This window comes from Chionomys nivalis, chromosome 15 (genome assembly GCF_950005125.1).
Source record: "Chionomys nivalis chromosome 15, mChiNiv1.1, whole genome shotgun sequence".
Classification (NCBI taxonomy): Eukaryota; Metazoa; Chordata; class Mammalia; order Rodentia; family Cricetidae; genus Chionomys; species Chionomys nivalis.
Genome location: NC_080100.1, coordinates 22773468 through 22793698, shown reverse-complemented (window position 1 = coordinate 22793698; position 20231 = coordinate 22773468). Strand labels below are relative to the sequence as shown.

The 20231-nt window shown below is 36.7% G+C and overlaps 1 protein-coding gene across 2 annotated transcripts in view; it reads right to left on the bottom strand.

Moving 5' to 3' along the window:
• Spef2 (sperm flagellar 2) overlaps positions 1-20231 on the bottom strand; it is a 144354-nt gene that overhangs the window by 101435 nt on the left and 22688 nt on the right. For both annotated transcript variants that reach the window (XM_057789943.1, XM_057789942.1), the window contains 5 exons: positions 19605-19745; positions 18100-18164; positions 13078-13264; positions 11176-11364; positions 7944-8131 (listed from right to left, as the gene is read on the bottom strand). In XM_057789943.1, the coding sequence (XP_057645926.1) occupies positions 7944-8131; positions 11176-11364; positions 13078-13264; positions 18100-18164; positions 19605-19745 (770 nt within the window). The remainder of the gene's footprint in view (positions 1-7943; positions 8132-11175; positions 11365-13077; positions 13265-18099; positions 18165-19604; positions 19746-20231) is intronic.

Below are 20231 nucleotides of genomic sequence, written 5' to 3'. Positions count from 1 at the left end.
TAAATGATCAGCAGCTGAGGCGTGAACAACCAATGCATGGCCCACACTACTGAATCAAACTGACTGAGACCTCATCACTTAGGAGCCGTTGGCAGGTGACAGCTTCTGAGGGTTGGTAAGTCATAGTTTTTCTTCTGCAACTTTAGTGAATGCACATCATCTACCATTCCTCTGTTCAAATTGTTCTATAAATATTCTACCCACCTCTATGTCTTATTGTCTTTTTTAAAGCAGCTGTTTATTTTATAAAAGTCCATTTATTGACCTCTATCTTTTGCACAGCAAAAAGCTTTCCGTTGTAAAGAAATATAGTCTGTCATGTTTTTCTCTTACAAATCATGGCTTTGGTACCATGTCTAAGACCTTTTTGGCTATTCATAGGACAACAAAACATTTCTCTCACGTGAAGAATTTTATACCCTCTTTTATATTTCCAGCGAGGACTTACTTTCATTTAATTTTTTCATGTTATGTGAAAAGTATATTACAGGTCAATTAAAATTTTTATTTTTGTACCTGTGAATATCTAATTGCACCAGTATTATTTCCTAACAAGGCTGCCTTTATTTCATCAAAGTACTTTAGAATCTTAGTCAAAATCAGCTGTGTCAGTTTTTGGTGATCTGTGTTTGACCAACTGATCTGTGTGTTGGCCCTTCTACTAACAATTCATACTATTCAGTATCTCATGAATCACAGAACTGGAGTGTTCACTCCTAATACATTCTTCCTTTCGAGTTACTTTATTTCGCATATGAATGCAATAATAGTCTCATCTATATTACAGCATAAAGGGGTAATAGTGGCTTCATAAAGTGAAATGGAATTTGATCGTTTTTCTTCTCTGGAAGGCACGTGATAATTGTTTGGGAAATGAAGTTTAGCTATTAATGTTTGGAAGAAATCTTCAATAATAATATCTGGGACTAAAATTTCCTTTTGAAGACTTATAAAATTGCAAATTTAATTTCCTTAAGAATTATAGGCCTATACAAATTCAACCAGTAACTGAGTTTGCCAAATTTCATAGAGGTGCTTTGCAGCATCTGTTTTCTGAGAAGTCAGCTCATCTCTTCTGTTAGCACAGTCAAGTGTGTTCCATCATTCACACACTTCTTGCTAATCCTTCTGGTGTCTAATGGCTCTGAGGTAATATCCTCGGCTTTGTTCCTGATGCTCATAGGTTAGGTCATCTCCATTTCTTTCTGCTCTTTATTATCTCCTTCCTTTTCACTTTGGGTGTATTTCCCCTTTCTTGTTTTAGATTCCTGAGGTACCAGTGTCAGTGATGCAAAATTAATATTCTTTTTTTAAGACTAGTTTATGCTGTAATTTTCCACCAGCACTGGTCTTGCTGTGCCTCAAAAAATTTCCTGTGTTGTATTTTCATTTCATCTCATTCAGCATACTTTTTTTTTTTTTTTTTTTTTTTTTTTTTTTTTTTTTTTTTTTTTTTTGGTTTTTCGAGACAGGGTTTCTCTATGACTTTGGAGCCTGTCCTGGAACTAGCTCTGTAGACCAGGCTGGTCTCGAACTCACAGAGATCCACTTGCCTCTGCCTCCCGAGTGCTGGGATTAAAGGCGTGCGCCACCATCGCATACTTTTATATTCCCCTTAAGATTTCCTATTAGCTCTGAGGATTATTTGTTTAGAAATGTGTTCTGAATTTCCAAGTACTTGGAGTTTCTCCTCCATTTTTTATTCTCTGATAATTTCATACAAAGAGTTTAGACCACATTCACCCTCATCCCTAATCCCTCCCGGTCTACCCAACTTTTGTGTCTTATTTTTACACATTAAGTCCATTTTGTACTGCTTAAATATTCATTGATGTATGGCCTTCTGCTGGAGTATGATTGAAATACATAGATTTCTCCTTTGATTCTATTCCTCAAGGATCACACTCCAAGTTTTAAGTGTTTTCAATTTGTTGAAGTTTATTCTATGTTAACAGTTCTCAATCTGTAAGTCTCAACTTTTTTTGGAGTTACATACCAGATATCCTGCATATAAGATATTAACATTATGAATTGAAACAGTAGCAAAATTGCAGTTATGAAGTATCAATGAAATAATTTTATGGTTGGGTGTCACCACAACATGAGAAACTTTATTAAAAGTTCACAGAATTAGGAAGGTTGAAAACCACTCTATCTATGGCCTGGGATAGTGAATTAGTCAAGGTTCTCTAGAGGAATATAATTGATAGAATGTCTATCTATCTATCTATCTATCTATCTATCTATCTATCTATCTATCATCTGTCATCTTTATCATCATCTGTCTAGTTTATTAGAGTGGATTACAGGCTGTAGTCTAGTTATTACAACAATGGCTATCAATGAAAAGTATAAGAACAGAGTAGTTGTTCAGTCTACAATGTTGGTTGTCTCAGCTGGTCTTCAGTATGCGCCCAGATCCTAAAGTAGGCTCTAATGTCAGTGAAGGAATGAACTTGCCAGCAAGAGTGAAGCCAAGCAGACCTAGAGCAATAGTTTCCTTCCGTGTACTATATATAAGTTGCGCCTAGAAGGTGTGGGCCAGATTAGAGGTAGATCTTCCCATCTCAAAAGATCTGGATTAAAAGTGAGTCTTCCAACTTTTAATGATTTATTTATTTTTTTTTAAAAACCCTCACAGATGTATCTAGTTACATGGGTTTTAGTAGATTCCAGATGTAGTCAAGCTGACAACCAAGAATAGCAATCACACACACACACACACACACAGAGAGAGAGAGAGAGAGAGAGAGAGAGAGAGAGAGAGAGAGAGAACCTGTACACAGTTTCCATAGGGTTTTGACTCTAATCAATATTAGCCCACGGTCCTGGGTGAAGTGGTGATGACAGTTATTAGAGCTGACTGATTGGCAGTGTTGGTTTCTATCACAGCATTGCTCCATTTTTGAGATATTTCTGTAAGTTGTTGAGGTCTCGGTATATGATTGAAGGACTTTCCATCTGTTTCTGATCAGATTTTTCCTATTTTGTAGTTCAAATATTGGAGGACACATGATAAAGTTGCTGTGACTTCTCATTGCATAGATCCTTTATAACATGCAATGTTCCTCTCTGTTTCTGCTAATTTACTTTGCTCTAACATCTGTTTTGTCTGATATCAATATAAAATCCTATGTTCTATTTTGATTCATATATTCATCTAATATACTTTTATTTTTCTTACCCAGAATCTGCCCATGTCATCTTATTTGAAATTAATTTCTTGTAGATGTCATAAAGTTTGGTTTTATTTTTTGATCTACCAATCATTGTCTTTTAATTACTATCTTCAGAGATGAAATTATTATATGAAGATGAAGTCTACTAATTTGTATTTCAAGGGGTTTTAATTGTTTTCTTTTCCTTGTTTACTGTGGATTAAATGATTGTTTCCTCAAATCTCTTTTAATGTATCTGTAACACAGCCGGTACAGGTTATTTAGCAAGTGTAATAGATATTATATTGTTCATATACCATTTATGTATCTACTACAATATTTTATCACTGACAAAGAAAATGGCCTTTTTTATGTCTCTTTGAATTCATCAGATGGTGACTAAAGGTCGTCTCCGTGCACATTGAGCAGCGCATTGCACAGTGTCTTACATTCACTCCTTTTGCCTTCTCAGGAGGTGAAGGCAACCTCTTCTCGCTCATCCTGTTGCTTACTGAGTTCCTTCTCTTCCTTGCCTATTCCAAGTTTTCTTTTATATAAGAACTTCCTTCCTGGTAAGAAAACATCTTTTCGCCACCCGCTGAAGGGTAGCTATGCTGGCAATACATGTTCTTAGTAATGATGATCTACCAATGTCAGATTTCCCCTTCATTCATAATAGGTTTCTTTAAAACTTTTTAAAAACGTATTTATTTTATTAGTTTGTTTTGCCTACATGTATGTTCGTGCACCACATATATGACTGATTTCTGCAGAGGTCAGAAAAAGATATCAAATTCCTTGGAAGTGGAGTAATGGCTAGTGTGATCCACCCTGTTGATGCTAAGGATTAGACCTGGTCTTCTCCACAGATGCTGTTACATTCTAAGCCATTTTTCCAAACCCTGGGGTATAAGATTCTGGGTTGAGAGTTCTTTGCTCTGACACTTGGTTTCTGGAAAGACATGATCTGTCATTTAAAATGCTTTTCTCTAAAGCTGTTTCCTTGTGGGCTTTCACGGCAACTTCTTTTTTAAGTTTTCAGAAATTTAGTTATGATATACCTCTATATCAAGTTACTTGGATTTATCTTATTTGGATTTTGCTTGATCTTTTGAATCTATAGATTCATGTCTCTTGACAAGCTCTTGAAATTTTCAGATATTATTTTTTTTTTTTGAGTACTCGTTAGCCTACATTTGTTTTCTATTTCCAGGACTGAAATGCTATGTGTAATACTTTGTGTCTTGAGTTATCATCATAGCCTGTGGGTTGAGAGCTTGGTCATCAAACTTTTAAGAGGTAGGGTCCTGATGGGAGGGTAGGTATTGAGGGTGTGTTTGAAGGGAACATTGGGACTCTAGCGTCTCGGTTCCAGTTCCTTGCTGTCAGTATATGATATGCTTCCCTGCCACATACTTTTATCATGTTCTCCATGTTTTCCTACCTTCTCCAGGCTCAAAGGAACAAGACTAAATAGCCATAAACTACAGCTTCTGAAGCTACGTCTTTATTTATTTATTTTTTAACATTTATTTATTATGTATACAATATTCTGTCTGTGTGTATGCCTGCTGGCCAGAAGAGGGCACCAGACCTCATTACAGATGGTTGTGAGCCACCATGTGGTTGCTGGGAATTGAACTCAGGACCTTTGGAAGAGCAGGCAATGCTCTTAACCTCTGAGCCATCTCTCCAGCCCTGAAGCTACGTCTTTAAATAAAGATTTCATCTTCCTAAGATGTTTCATCTCAGCATCCTTTGCAGTGACAGAAGACAAACATGACACTAGTGACCAGTCCCTTGGCTGAGAATCTGCTTAATTTTTCAACCTACTATCTCTGTTATTCACATTGGACAGCTTCTATTAGCCTTCTAGTCTCTGAGTCTTTTTCTCTGTCTGCTTCACTCTGCTGATGTGCCCAACCACGATGCACTTATTTTGGGTACTGTACTTTTCTACTATAAAATTTCCATTAATACTAATTTTTATTGCATCTCTGTTTTGTGACTGTACTCCTTTGCATTTGTTTCAAGCAGGAGCACTTTGCCATGGCTGCTTAAAATTCTGAATTAGATAATTGTAAGACTTCTGTCATCCAGGTGTTGACATCTGCACTCATTTCCTAGGGGTGTTATAACAATCTACCACAAACTGGGTGGAAGAAAAGACTAGTAATTGGTTGTTTCTTGCAGTGTCACAAGATAGAATTTTTAAATTGAGATGTCAGCAAGCCCAGGTATCTTCTGAGAGCCATGGCAAATTCTTTGCTGCCTTTCCCAGTTTTTGATGTTGTGCTGGAAATATTTGGCTTTTCTTGGCTTGCAGCTCAATAGCTCTTTGACTTTGTCATACCAGGTGTCTTTGTTGTGTATCTCCCTCTTTTTTACAATGACTCTAGTTTTGTTTAATTAACCAACATATCATCATAAACAAACATATCTGTAAAGTTTCTACTTCCAAACAAGGACACATCTAAAGTTTTATGAATAATACAGTTAAGTACATAACAGCATCATACATTGTCTTTTCACTTCCAGTCTGAACTCTTTCTGGTTCTTCACATAATGGGCAACATAACTTTTTGCCATACTTTGCATCTCTGTTTTGGTTGCTTTTTCTGACAATGCTCTGGCAAAGGAAAATGTAAATATTATCTCATTATTGACAAGTGTGGATAAAAATCCCTAAGTGTCTGACACACAAGGAAAGGAGACCACTGCAACTCTTGGGAGGAGATAGGAGTTTTGCTTTCACAGTCTCCATAGATTATACTACCGAGATCTTTGTATTCTTGGAATGATCCTATGAGGCCCTCTCTGACACATGCCATTGAGATTGCAAGGGTTTTCTACCATGCCTAGGTGGAAATAGAAACCCATGCTTTCTGCTTGATCTTCCTGTCACCATCCTGATAAATAGGTGACTTGTTTTGTTTTGTTTTTCGAGACAGGGTTTTTCTGTGTAACAGCCCTAGCTGTCCTGGAACTAGCTCTTGTAGACCAGGCTAGCCTCAGACTCACAGAGATCCACCTGCCTCTGCCTTTCAAGTGCTGGAACTAAAGGCATGGTGTCTTTTTTTACATTGCAAGGGTCCATAAAAATACCTATCCTTGTTGGCATGAGTAGAGGTGAGATTATAATTTTGCCAATGAAATTTAGGTAGTAAACAGTTGCTATTATCTAAAACTTTTCAGCTTATTTCTTCATTGGAAACCCTATACCATTAATGTATCCGAAGCAGAAAAAATATCAGGTTTTATATAGCATATTTGAAGCAAAATTAAAATACATGGAGGCCAATACTTCACAATTTGTTAGACCCAAGTCATCAACCATCTGAATTTTCTCTATATTCACTTTTTTATGTGGTTTATGGCTAGGGGTTTAAATGTATTTAGTGGGATAAATAAGGATATGTGGATTTATTCTACTCATTCCCAAACAGAATTTGGTTTGCTTTTGTTCTTAAAATTATGGACTTTTATTTGCTTAGAGATATCTGTGTCTAATTATATACTTATTAAACCTTTGATTGATCTCATTTTTAACATAAAATTCAGTTCTTGTAAAATAATGTTTTTAACTACTATAATGACTTGTGTCAGTTTTCCTATTTCATTCATCACTTCTGCATATTTTTGTCCTTAAAACTATATCAGAATTATATTTCCTATATATTATATAAGTTATTATATATAATTATACATAATAAAATATGTAATATAACAAAAAGTATTATATTAAAACTTTACTATTTAATTCCTTCACTTTTGAGTATAATTTACTTTCTATTTATTAAGCTGTAATGTAATCATAACTTCAAACTGATCTCATTGCATGATTACATTTAATAAATGACTTTAGAAAGCAGACAAGCAGATAAAACCCTCTTTACACATAGGATTGATGGGATGCTTTTCATCTTCTCTACTGATTCCATGAGTCATTGGCTCTTGTTCTTTTCATTGTGAGATCATAACAAGATCTCAACCTGTGAACTCTAGTTGTGTGCCAGCTAATGGATTACACGACCCTTATGCTGTGGAATCACTTCAAGTTTTGTTCTGCTTTATCTTCTAGCAAGGCATTGTAAATAATAGGTCTGTGAGTCTAGGTATTGCAGTTTCCTGACAGTCTTGACTGGGGACTGTCTCCACTAGATGCAGTACACAAAGAATATATTTTTGTCAAGGTAACTTGAGAAAACTCTCTGAATGCCATGGCAAGTTTGGTATTGTATAGACCTAGAATAGAAATAGAAATCACACAGCAGATTGTGTTTCTCTTTTTCTTTAGAACTAGAAAGGTGGGGATAACAAAGGAGTGACCTGCTGCCTAACTATGCTTCAGTGCCTTCCTTATTTGTAACTTCCTACTCTAGATTTACGTTATTTAAATTTTCTATGTGAAATTATTATCCTGGCTTTTCATTACTTAAATATCTTGACTACTTTATTATAAATATGTTTATTCTTTCTAGACAAAAGGTATTACAGAAACAATTTGATTATAAATAAATAATTCTCTAAATAATTTCGCCCTCCTATAAATGTGAAGGGTTTCATAAATGATAACTGTTGTCTTGGCAACTAGTTTAGACAGAACTTATGAATAAAGACATGTCCTTGCCCTAAATCACCCGAGAATGTAATCATGGTCCTAGCCTTTGCCTCCCACTCTCCATTCATGAAATAATCTTTATCTATAGGTGGTATCCACTTCACAGTCTTACCGTTCTCCTCTCTGCAGTGACTGTTGTGTTCATTTTGCAAAGTGATACTTACTTATCTGTCAACAACCTGTAGTCTGCCACTTTAGTGCACAGATCGAGGATTTGATCCAGTATTTCTGCACATATCCCATAGTGCTTCTCAAAGCGTGCTTGAGCTCTTTCCACAGCGATTTTCTCATGGGCTTCTTTTTCCCTCAAGGTTTGTTCTGTGAAATCAATTTTGGCTTGTTTGGCGAGAGCCTAAGAGGACAAACATGAACTCTAAGTAACTATTATTATGCAATTATTCATATGACGGTAATGTCATAATACAAAAAGTAATCTTTAAGTAGAATGAAACCCCTTTTACATCAGGGTTTAAATGATCAAGAATCAGTTTTCACTCCTTAACACACAACATGTGCTAAGCAAAGGCAGTGTCTGTTAAACTCCATGTTTAGCTCATCAGCAAAACAGACTTCCGAGGGAAGTGGTGTGGATGGGAAAAGATCAGTGTCATAAGAATAAATTGGATCTTTAGCTTTCCTGAAGGTGTTTCAATTACAACATCTGCTAAGAGCCAAATGTCACAGAAAAACGGTTGGTCTGGGTCAGCTGGCCTTTACACATCTGTGACCAGGCTCCCTCTCACCAGAAACACATGCTTTGACAACTGTACTCCACTTTTCAGTATTAACTTACTGACTGGCTAAATATGAGGTAATTAGATTTTAGTGCATTGAGATAACAGGCTTGACACGTAGTAAGTGTGGTCAAGTTCTTGCTGCTTTAGTCTTTATAAATTTATAACATTCATTTGCAGAAACATGTATGTCCACAAAAAGCAGTTAAATATTTAAACACCTTATCACCACCCTGTACTTTATTTGTATGTCAGCAATCATTTTGCTTAAATCATTCTTTACATAAAACACTGGCTAGCCAAGCTGAAAGCAACATAATGCTTAGTTGGAGAGATTTAAATGATCAAGTGCTGCCTTGGAGGAAACCTTACCAGCTGCTCCAGCAATCAGATCAGGTGCTAAGCCGCCTCACTAAAAGGATCTAACTCCTGTGATTTAATTCAGCCAGTAGAAAATAGAAATAAATGTGGGTTTCAGAGGAACTGCCTACAAATTCAAGCCCCAGCTTGTACACAGAATTCAAGTTCAAGTTATTTGAGAACTCCAACAAATCATTTATCCCCTTTAAGTCTCAATTTCTTCAAAGGAGGGCTACTAATAATTTTAGTATAGTCAGAAAAATTAACTGATCCATTTCATCTGAACGAGTAGTTCATTTCACAACACTGCTGATAAATGAGAAGATTAATGATAACAGATTGCTGTGGAAATCAATCATTTTTTACTGTTATGTTCTTATTTCACATATTTAATTTCATTGGCATGGATAACATTTAAGATCAATCCAACATATTTGGTAGATTCAGGAATGACACTAGAATTTTTCATTGCAGCCTTGTTTCAGAGGCCCTGTGCCCATGTAGAGCGAATACAAGTGAGACAAGGAGCTTTATGTTGTGTTCCTTGATATCAGGAAGATCTCAGATGAGAAAGGAACTCGACATTGATGAGAATGTACAGTGACAATAACACTAAAATAGATGGTGATGGTGGTTCTCCAGAGGAACCAAAACATTAGAAAGAAATGACAGAATTCCCTATCAGTAACAGAGCAGCTTCCATTTGGGGCTGATATCTAGTGACTTCCTCTTTTTCCTCCACGTTTTCCTTCCTTCCTTTCTCCCTCCCTCCTTTCCTGTCTTCCTCTCTCTTATCTTGGCTTCCTCCTTGTCTCACTTCTTCTTTTCCGTTCACCTCTTTTGTCTCCCTGGTCCACTTTTCCTCTGCCATTCACTCTGTGCTAGACTCTCCTATCTCCTCCCATCAGTGTATGTAGCATCCCTAAAGGAAGACAGAGGAAATATAAAAGGAGGCTGCAGATGTAATAATCCTTCACAGTGTTGAGCTTGGGCTATGTAAGCCTAAAGGAAGGCTCTGCTCTCGACAATTTATGTGACTGTCAAACTTTTGACTTCTCTTTCCCTATGTGTCAACCTTAGATCCAGATACTACTCATGTGTATTTTTTTGCAAGAATTATATTTGCATGTAATGAGCATGGTGCAAAGGTGATTAGAAGCAAGTACTCAAAAGGTTGCAATTTATTGTTATTCATAACAGTAGGTGGCACTAAAATTTAAAATCAAGAGCCAAGGGTTTAGATGAAATGTGCTTTATCATGGAGCAGTGCAGAAGGAAGCAGCAAGCTGGTGAGCTGAGCACCGGCGCCTTCTTTACTGTCCAGACGGGATAAATAATGACAGTAGTGTAAGCCACCTGAAATGCTGAGCGCACGAGCTCCAGGTCTCTGCCGTCAAGTTTGACAAATTGATGAAATAAACTTGAGTTCCCCAATGGGAAATAGACGAAAGTCAAAGTAATACATGGATAAAAGTCTATTTTTGTTATGAAAAGCCATACCCATAAAGTGCAAGAGAAATAGGATGTAGTAAATTAGTAATAGATTCGAAATTTTGATTTTCAAGTTTCCAAATAATACCACAGTAGCAAAGAACATACCCAGGAGACAGATGATGGATTCTGGGCCGTGTTCTCATTGACAATAACTTAAGAGTATTTCCTGCCTCTCAACAGACAATTATAGTTTAGAGGAAGGAGCAGTACAATATAGGTTTCAGAAACACAAAAAACAATGAATTGTTTATTTAAAACTAATTTTCTTACTGAAAAAAGCCTCTTAAAAGCTCTCTTTCTGCCTCAGCATAATCATTGAAATTGTCCATACCAGTGTCCACACTAGTAACTCTCTCAAACTTTAGAGATGAGGACTTCTCTTGGGTATTTGAGGTAAAAACCACAATGATTCAAACATATGAAGCTAGAGAGTCAGCCCTGGTCTTGTGTCAACAACCTTTTAAAAAAAAGGGGGGGGGGAGAAATAGATGTATTTTGGATACTCAAGCAAGCAAGTACTCCAAACTGACCACCAAGTTCAGAGCACGCACCATCAGTAACATGTAGGCCTCGGAGAATAGTAAGACAGTTCTTGTAGCACTTCTCGAGGAATCATTTGGAATTAAAACTTCAAAAGCCGGCAAAATGACTAGCGACAGCTAGAGACAAGTGACCACGGGACTGGTGGCAAGCATGCGGTGCTTAGCATCAAGTCAGTGGGGGAAAGGTGCAGTATGAGGGGGCTGCCTCCTCCCATGCCAGTTAAAAGCTGATGGCGAATATGATTTTTAATGGAAATTTCATTTACCGCTTCTCGATCAAGAGCATCCTGGAAATCCTTAAGTCGTCTTTCTTCATATTGTTTCTCCCTGAAAATTCTATTTTGCCACAGAACTTCCTTTTCGTGCCGGACATGCATGAGCTGCACGGCAATCCTGCGCTCCTGCTGGGACTGGCGCATCAGCCGGTGAATTAACTGTTCTTCCCGATAGGCCTCCTGCAAACACCAGCACAGGGGCCAAACATTTGTCAAAGGTAAGTACAGATTATCCATTGGGCTCAGAAGTCAGTGTGCAAATAATGTGTGAAAGGCATGACAGCCGTCTAAGTCAACTTCTGCCCTTTAGTTTAAATTTAAACACATACACACACACAGATACACACACACACACACATAGCACCCATGCATGCACACATGCATGCCTGCACATGAATGCACACACAGGAAAGAATCGAAATAGAGTCTATTTAACCACTGAAGTATAATACTAGATCTTGCTAGAAACATTATGGTAATGAAATTTACAACTGCTTCAAATAAGTTGTTCGTTCCTCTAAAATCTAATAAAAAACCCGGATTACTCTTAGGGATGATGAGGGAGGGGGACTTGATGGGGGAGGGGGAGGGAATGGGAGGTGATGGCGGGGAGAAGGCAGAAATCTTTAATAAATAAATAAACAATAATAAAAAAAACAAATCATGCGAGCTTTCAAAGTTTTCTAAACAAGTGAAGTAATTCTCAACTAATAATTATTTTTTCAGAAGTTTGGAAATTGCGTGTATGCACTTGAATATAACAACCCGAAGACATTAAAAGGCCCTTGAGGTTTGACCTCTAAAATCTTGTAACGGTCATTGGATACATGACCTGATCTACTAGAAAAGAAAAGACTTTAAGAGAATGTACTTGTCTCCCAAGCAGGACTCACCAGGTTTTCGGGCTCAGACAGCACCAATCAGTCACCAGCTGATGCCTTAACAGCCCAGCCAAGACGAGCCCAGGCCCCGGTACCCACTGGATTATGATATAGTGTAGAATAGACAAACCACAGTTTCAAATGTATTTATTTAAATATGAAGTTCTTCATTGTTCTAAGCAAATTCTGTAAGATTAGACTCTGTTTACACAGCAAGATAATTTAGCTGTCAAAATGTACTCTGGTTAGCCAACCCTTATAAGGAACACCATGGTCTGGTGAGTCAAGTTTGGATTAGTACTGAGATTAAACTGAGAAAAAGAGAGAGAGGGAATATTGTGGGATGGCTGCATCAAGACTATGCATGTAAAGTTTCAGTTTGAAGACCTATAAGGACGTTCACATAAAAATTAAATGGAAAAGATTTTGTTGCTCTTGTTCTATATGGAAGTAGTTCAAATTTCAGAAATAAATGATTAACTAAAAGTTCAGTGAAATGTAAGATATTTTTCATATAAACTAAGATGCATGGCAGTTCCTGGTAAGGAAGGCAACAACCCTAGAACATTGATGTATTATTATCCCGTATTTGTAGTGAATAAATGAAAACAATAGGGTTCACTTCTATCTTAACAGTATTTACACATTTGGGCAGATTTCAAAGGATATGTAATCTAGAATAGCCTCCATTTGATTATAGGCTTCCCACCTCCTCCAGGAGTTTTCTTGGGTAACAATTAACCAGTTTTCCCTTGACTGCCATGGAGGAAGGGCCACTGTACTACTTATGAATAACTAACTGCCCAAGTGTCTATAGCCACTCATGGGGAAGGAGGGCACTTTAAAAATTTATAAGTAAGTGCTTTGCTCTTCTGATGTGAGGATCTACCTACGACATCTTCCTTAGAGTGGCAGACAACATGCATATAAAATATGTATTTGTATAAATACAAGGCCACACATTCTCAAGTGCTCAGCACTTTTAGTGGAGAAGGAACATGAACTGCCTCACCTCCTGTGCTTCATGGGCTATTAACTGGTCCATCAACAACCTCCGCCGTCTTTTCTCTCTTTGCTCACGTGCAAAAGCGTCTTCTTCTAGGCGTTTCTGGATCTTTTTAATGTAGTCATCATCGGAATAAGTGTTTAACAAATCGGTAGCTGTCTGGTCTGTTGTTTCTAGAGAAGTCTTGGATGCGCTAAAGATAACAAATTTTTGTTAGATTTTAACACTGTAATTACAGGCCCCTTAACTGGGATCATGGAAGACTTCTGGAGAAAACTCCTTTCAGTTTTTTGTTAGTCTACTGATACAAGCACTGGATAAACGTTGAAGCCAGTAGCTTATTTGTAGATTCCATTTGCTTTAGCTCAGTCTTTAGCTCTATCTCTCTAAGGTCCTTAACACAGCTTTTTTTTTTCTTAAGCCCATCTCTTCTTTTCCAAATTCTTAACTTTTCAGTCTAATTAGAGATTCTGGTTTTCCTCCTGCATCTGTCTATTGGCCTCTTGCTTCTCTTACTGTAAGTCAACAATTGGCAAACTGTAGATAATTTAAATGTCAAAGAAGACACCTCATTGACAATAGACTAGACATAATCAATGTTAGTTTATTGAGACTACAGTACCTGTATTGATGGCTCTACTCACTATTACTCTGTTCTCACCTACAGTGGTGCAAGTTACTCTAAGTACTCCCAAAAGTACTTATGATTTCTTAGGGCATTGGCCCAGCCTTTGTTAGGAACTTTAACAATTCAAAGTTGACCCACTTATCATGACTAAGCATTGGTCTGATCTGGCATCAGCAAAGGTCTTCCCAAAACATGGACACTTTAAATTTATTGAAACAAATGGTTCCTTAACATTAAGTTTTTAGTCATTTAAAAGTTATCATTAAAAGTAAAAGAAGCATATTATGTGCATAGAAATTGAATCATCAATTATCAACTTCCCATGTCTTTAAAAAGCCATTAGAATGCCTCAGTATAGCTGCATAAGATATATGATAATGTTGCTTGACAAGGATAGTGAGTTTATATTATGAACCATCACTTTGTATTTTATCACCAACACAGAAAAAATAATTTATTTAGAAAAAACAAGGGCATGTTACTAAAAAGTTTTATGACTAAAGAGTCATTCATTTTCATACAGGCAGAATTACTACTGCAAGAGCATGTTTAGTCTGAGATTAATACACATCTATTATGTAGGTCCTATCAGATTCTAGATCACAATTTGTAGGTTTGCTGCTCCAAGCTAAATTGTGGATCCATAGGAAAAGTATTCTTTTCTCGTTCTCTGTATAAACAGTGCTAAATTTCAAAATTATGCAGAGAATCACATGCAGGTAAAAGACACTATGATTCTGATTATTTTACCCACAAGAGGTCCAGACATGGTTGTATTTTGTCCTGAGAAGAGCTAGGATAAACTGTTTCAGAACCCAGTACACAGGTGGCCAGAGGCAGAGCTGACCTTTGCTTATTAAGAGGTAATACATTCAAAGCCCATCCTGGTGGCTCAGGTCTGTAATCTGTGTTTGGGAGGTAAAGGCAGGTGAATTTCCGTGAACTCAAAGCTATCATGACTAACATAGTTGTTACATGCCTCCAGGACTCCATAGTGAGACCCCCACCTACAAAAATACATAAAAACTGCTTTTGGGCCAGTTTCAAAAACATTTTTTTAAAAGTTAGTATGATTAAATGTCTGTGGAAGTTATATGATCATTCAGCAAAATTCCTACCATTCTTTTTTCTAAACGTGCTGTTACAAAGATTCTGTTCTAGCCGGGCGGGTGGTGGTGGTGCATGCCTTTAATCCCAGCCCTGGGGAGGCAGAGGCAGGCAGGCAGTCAACCTGGTCTACAAGAGCTAGTTCTGGACATGTTCCAAAACTACAGAGAAACCCTGTTTCAAAAAACCAAGCAAACAAACAAACAAAAAGAACCCAAAAAACCAACAAAAAACAACAACAAAACAAAGATTCTGTTCTAGATTAGGTACAGGTTAATTGCTCCCTCAATACTGTGTTTATGCTGCCAAAACTACCTAGTTCATGAGTTCTCAGTCATTCATTAATCAATCTATCCATTCTTCCATCCACCCACTTATTCATCCATCAGCTCACAAGTTATTGAAGACTCCATATGCAAGGAGCTGAAAATGTTACATTTTCCAATTAAAACATTATACAATCCAAAAAGGCACTAAAATATTACACTGTATCCCATAAATATACATTAGTTAATCAAAAATTAAAATAATATGAAAGACTTAAAAATGCTTTCTATGCTAACTGAACCGTTTAATTGATGTCTGTATACATCAAATTATCATACCATATGAATTTTTAAAGTTAAAATGATAAAAATAAATTTGTAAGCATAAAAGAAAGATATATGGTAGTTTCATTAAAGATATATTTATTTAAAGACAGTGGTTATAATTTATTGATAGCTGAATGTTTACCAAACATTCATAGAGATTAATGGATTTTTACATAGGAATTATCAGTATAGAAATTTTGTCAAGTATATATTTGGGGAATTATTTGGTATGCCTATCACACCAAAGGCCAAACTACAGCATTCAATAAAGCTCAGCTAAGTAAACAGATTACTGATAGTATTTATTAATTGTTTAACACAAGCAAACAAAAAGCAACACCTAATGAAAGTGTACACGCCAGGGTGGGGCTGTCATAGGCGCTCCACATTGCTAGCTGAAAGCTTTCCATTTTTCCATAGAAGGAAAAGGGTGGGCTTTGAGGTGACAGCCCTTGTCTCTGAAGGTCTTTTCAGGCATGGCCAGTGAAAGGCAGCTGCTGAAACTGTTCTTGAGATGCAAACGTGTGTGTGTGTGTGTGTGTGTGTGTGTGTGTGTGTGTGTGTGTAATAAAGAGAAATTAGACACCAATTAGAGAGAGGGGGGACATGAGAGGAACTAGAGGTGGGGTACCTGGGAGGAGCTGGAGAAGGAGATGGAAAGGGGAAAGGTTGTAACACTATGATAATTTAAAAAACATATTACAAAAAAAATTAACTTTTTTGCAACAAGTTAGGGTGGCGTTTCTAAATGATTCCATAACATCCTCAACTGAAATTTCAAAGATGATTTTTAAAAGTAGTTTTTCATAAAAAGGCGTTTAAAAAGCCTGTTGGCCTGTGACTTTGATTTTCTTTCTCACTTCGCTTTAGACCAACGCTTCCCAGTCATTTTCTTTTTGTCGCCCTCAAAGGAGATATTTGTGCAGCACATTACCAGAGACTTCTTTCCAGGTACGGCTGCTCTGAGCTACAGAGAACTTACTCCCTGGTGGCTCTCCAGCTGTGTCGTGTCCTGCACTGCTACTCTGAGAAGGGGGACTCTTTGTGCTATGCCCACTTCCAAGTCTCCTTGGAAATTTCTAGCAGGATTAAATGGAATCTTCCACGAAACACACACACACATCAAAAACAAAACAAAAAGGAATTGAAAGAAGAGCCTGGACAAAGTACCTCCCATGCTTACGGATCAAAAGAATTTGAATTATGAAAGTGTTTACATCATTACATTATCAAGACCAATGTATAGATTCTGGAGTTTTACCACCTAAATTCTTTATAGAACTAGGAAAGATTATAAAGTTCATGAAGACTCTAGATATCCCAAGCAATCTGAGCATAAAGAGAAATTCTGACAATATTTTAATACCTGATATCAAATTATAAGACAGAGATATGGCAACAAATCCACTATAATAAAAGTTCAAAAATCAACAAGTCCAGCAGTGGGACAGAATACAGTATCCAGAAATGAATGCAGGCAGCTACAGCCACTTGGGTTAGACAAATGTACCAAGCTTGCATGGGGGAAAGATGGCTCCTCCGCAAAAAATTGCGGGTGACCTAAACATCACATGCAAAGAATAACCTCTTTCCCTTTCTCTTGCTAACATAAAAGTCAATTAAAAATGGCTCAAAGACTGTAATGTAAGACTTGAAGGTTTGAAACTACAGGGCATATAGGTACAGACCACAAAGTCATTGTAGAGGACTCAGTAGTACAGAAAACAGTAGTAAGCATTGATAAATGGGTTTGAATGACACCCAAAAGCTCCCATACAGCAAGAGATTCAAGAAACCATGAAGAGACAACGGCAGAATGGCAAATCTTCCTTGTCACCTATGCACTTTGGATTCTGGTTTTAGGGACAGCAGTCTTGTTAATAAAGGGCATGGGGATCAAGGCAGAGCGTCAGAAAATTGTACAGTAAGTAGGATAAATGAAAATAGATATATTTTCCATTTTCTTGATTTTCTTTCCATATCTGACCTTCCTACTCTTTCTTTCCTGGCTTTCTATTCTTCATTGAACTCTGTAATTCCCTCAGAAACATTAAGACACAACTGTAATTGTGTAATTGTGTATTTTCCTTTAACAAAACATTCTTTCACATTTCCTAAGAGGTAAATGTATAGAGCTTAGATAGTTTCCTACACTGCTCCTACAGTGTAGCCTTTAATGGGTTATTTTCAATAAACCACAATAAGAAATAAAAGGATATGAGATAAGTTTATATTTAGGCAAATGGAGCTATTAAGGGGTCACAATTTATAGAAGAAAACTCATAAACTTGCATAACATTTGGTGAAAACCTCACTCAACAATACTTTATTGCTGCACTCTGCGATAAACACGGGGTGTGGCATGAACGAAATTAAACTGGAACCCGGCTGTGGCGTTCCTATGGCACATTTAAATCAACCTAACAATTTCAGTAAATGTCTCAAAATGAATGTGACCATAGAAAAACAAACACAACATGGAAAAGTAAATTGACTTTACATTTCTCAATACCCACTTTCCCAGCCTGGATGAAAATTCTTAGTAAGGAAATAACCTGAATTTTAAGTAATGTAGACTTCCTTCATGTAGTCTTTTAATAAACCTTCTTCCAAGCTTCAGCAACTTTGCAACATAAACTATTTGCAAATATTCCAAGTTATTTGCAGCACATTTTTGTGATATAAAACATTATATCTTACCTTTCTTTGGCTTGGAGATCCTTTTTTATTAGTGCTTCAAATTTCTTAATCTCATTGGCCACATCCTTTAAAGAAAACTCACCATTAGTTCCCTGTCTTTAAAAGCCATTGAGAAACTTCATGTTCAACCAGTTTTAAATGGTAACACACAGTACTAATTCAAAATAATTAAGAACAAGATGAGAAAAGATGCCTTTGGGAATACTTTTTACAGTTCTTATTCATTCTTTTACATGAGGCTAACCTAAATCAATATAGAAATTGTCTAACTTTAATCACTTAATTCATGATTCTATCTCTCTCTCTTTTTAAAATTGTATGTGCATGTGTATGAATGTGATGTGCAAACACTTGTGTGTGTATGTGTGTGAGGGTGTGTGTGTATGTATGTGTGTGTGTGTGTCTGTGTACAGTCTACCGCCCCTGTGGAGGTGAGAGAACAGCCTCCAGTTTTAGTCTTTACCCCCAATTTTGTTTTAGATAACATCTCGTGTTCACTGATGGAAATTCTCCTGTCTCAGACCCCATCTCACAACAGGGGGACTAGGATTACAGACACAAGCTAACATGTGTGCTTGTGCAGCAAGTAGTTGAGCTACTGAGCCATCTCCCCAGAAGAATCTCATTTTCATAGCGCACCAAAGGTAGTTAATGAAGGTGAAGTTTAAGTATAAATATTTTTTTTGTGAGTGTTTGTGTTCGGTGTTTAAACATTGCCCATGCAACCTTGCTAACTCTATAAACTTTCCTTAAATATATCAGCTTATGTTTATGTACTATAAATCTTTATTAAAAACTTTCATCAACTCAGGTAAATTTAGTTTTTAATAGTAAAAGTGGATCCAGAAAAATATGTGGATAATATACCTAAAATTCAAGTATAAGATATTTTGTTAGAATTTTTAAAATAATACATAGACTAATATAAAATACAATGGGTTTAAGGATGAGAGAGCAAGGCCAATATCTTCTTCACCAGCACCCATGTACTACAATAAAATATGTCAGCATTGAGCTTTCAATCAGTAGTTATCCTCAAAACATAGTATTACTTTTCCGTGACATAACTAGATTTTATCCTATTGAAATGCTGACACTCAGTGTGGTCTAGTAAAATAATTCTAGTGCAGTCATTTTAGTTTAAAATGTGTTACCAGCAACAAGCGAATTAACATTTCTGGGATTCATAACAAATGACATCTCATGGTAAAGAGGAATAGTGTGTTCACAACAACATCATACTAGACTTCCTATAAACATGAGAATCCAAGCAGACCTTCCTACATTGGGAGTTTGAGCTCCCTGGTCTAAAATTACATCCTGTTACTGAACAAACAATAGTAAAATGAATTGAATATGTACAAACTGGGGGAAATTTGGATAAGAACAGGGAATATCAAGGATACTTTGAAAAGAAAATAAGAACTTTTAGAAGGTTTCTGCACATTACAAAGGAAAAACATTGTTATTTAAGAGAAAAGACATCAGCGAATGATACAGCTTACCTCTGCCTCCTTTTTCTTTTTCATCAGTTTCTGAGCCTCTAGTGTTTTCAAAGTACGGTTTGCTTCAGGCTTAGGGATCTGTATAATGGCTGCTTGGATTTTGGCCATTATCTCATTTTGTCGTCTTCTATTTAAACGTTGCTGAGTACGGCATACATATTAATTTATTTATTCAGCTTGTCAAAATAATAGTTATGTAATATGTGTTCAGATATACATATACATAAAATATCTGTTGACAATTTCAGAACTTAGCAATTGACAAATCCACAATGTGTCACAATTCCCATAATGCCAATATCAACATTATTTACAATGAAAATTATGCTGCTAAACCACAACAAGGAAATACTAAACTCATGACTAAATGATGTATGTATTGTTCTTATGCGTGTTGGTACAAGAATAGTCAGGGGCTCTAAATACAAAGAAGATTATAATTCTTTCCCAATGCCACCTTCATGACCAGCCCAATCACGAGAAGAAGATATTCTTTCTCTCATGAAGTCCCCCTGGATTCTATAGACCCATTAGCTGCCAATAGAAAAAACAGCTTCCCCAAACCCATCCACCTACACATGAGTTCAGGGGCAACCTCAACTACTGGCCTGATATTAAAATATAAAG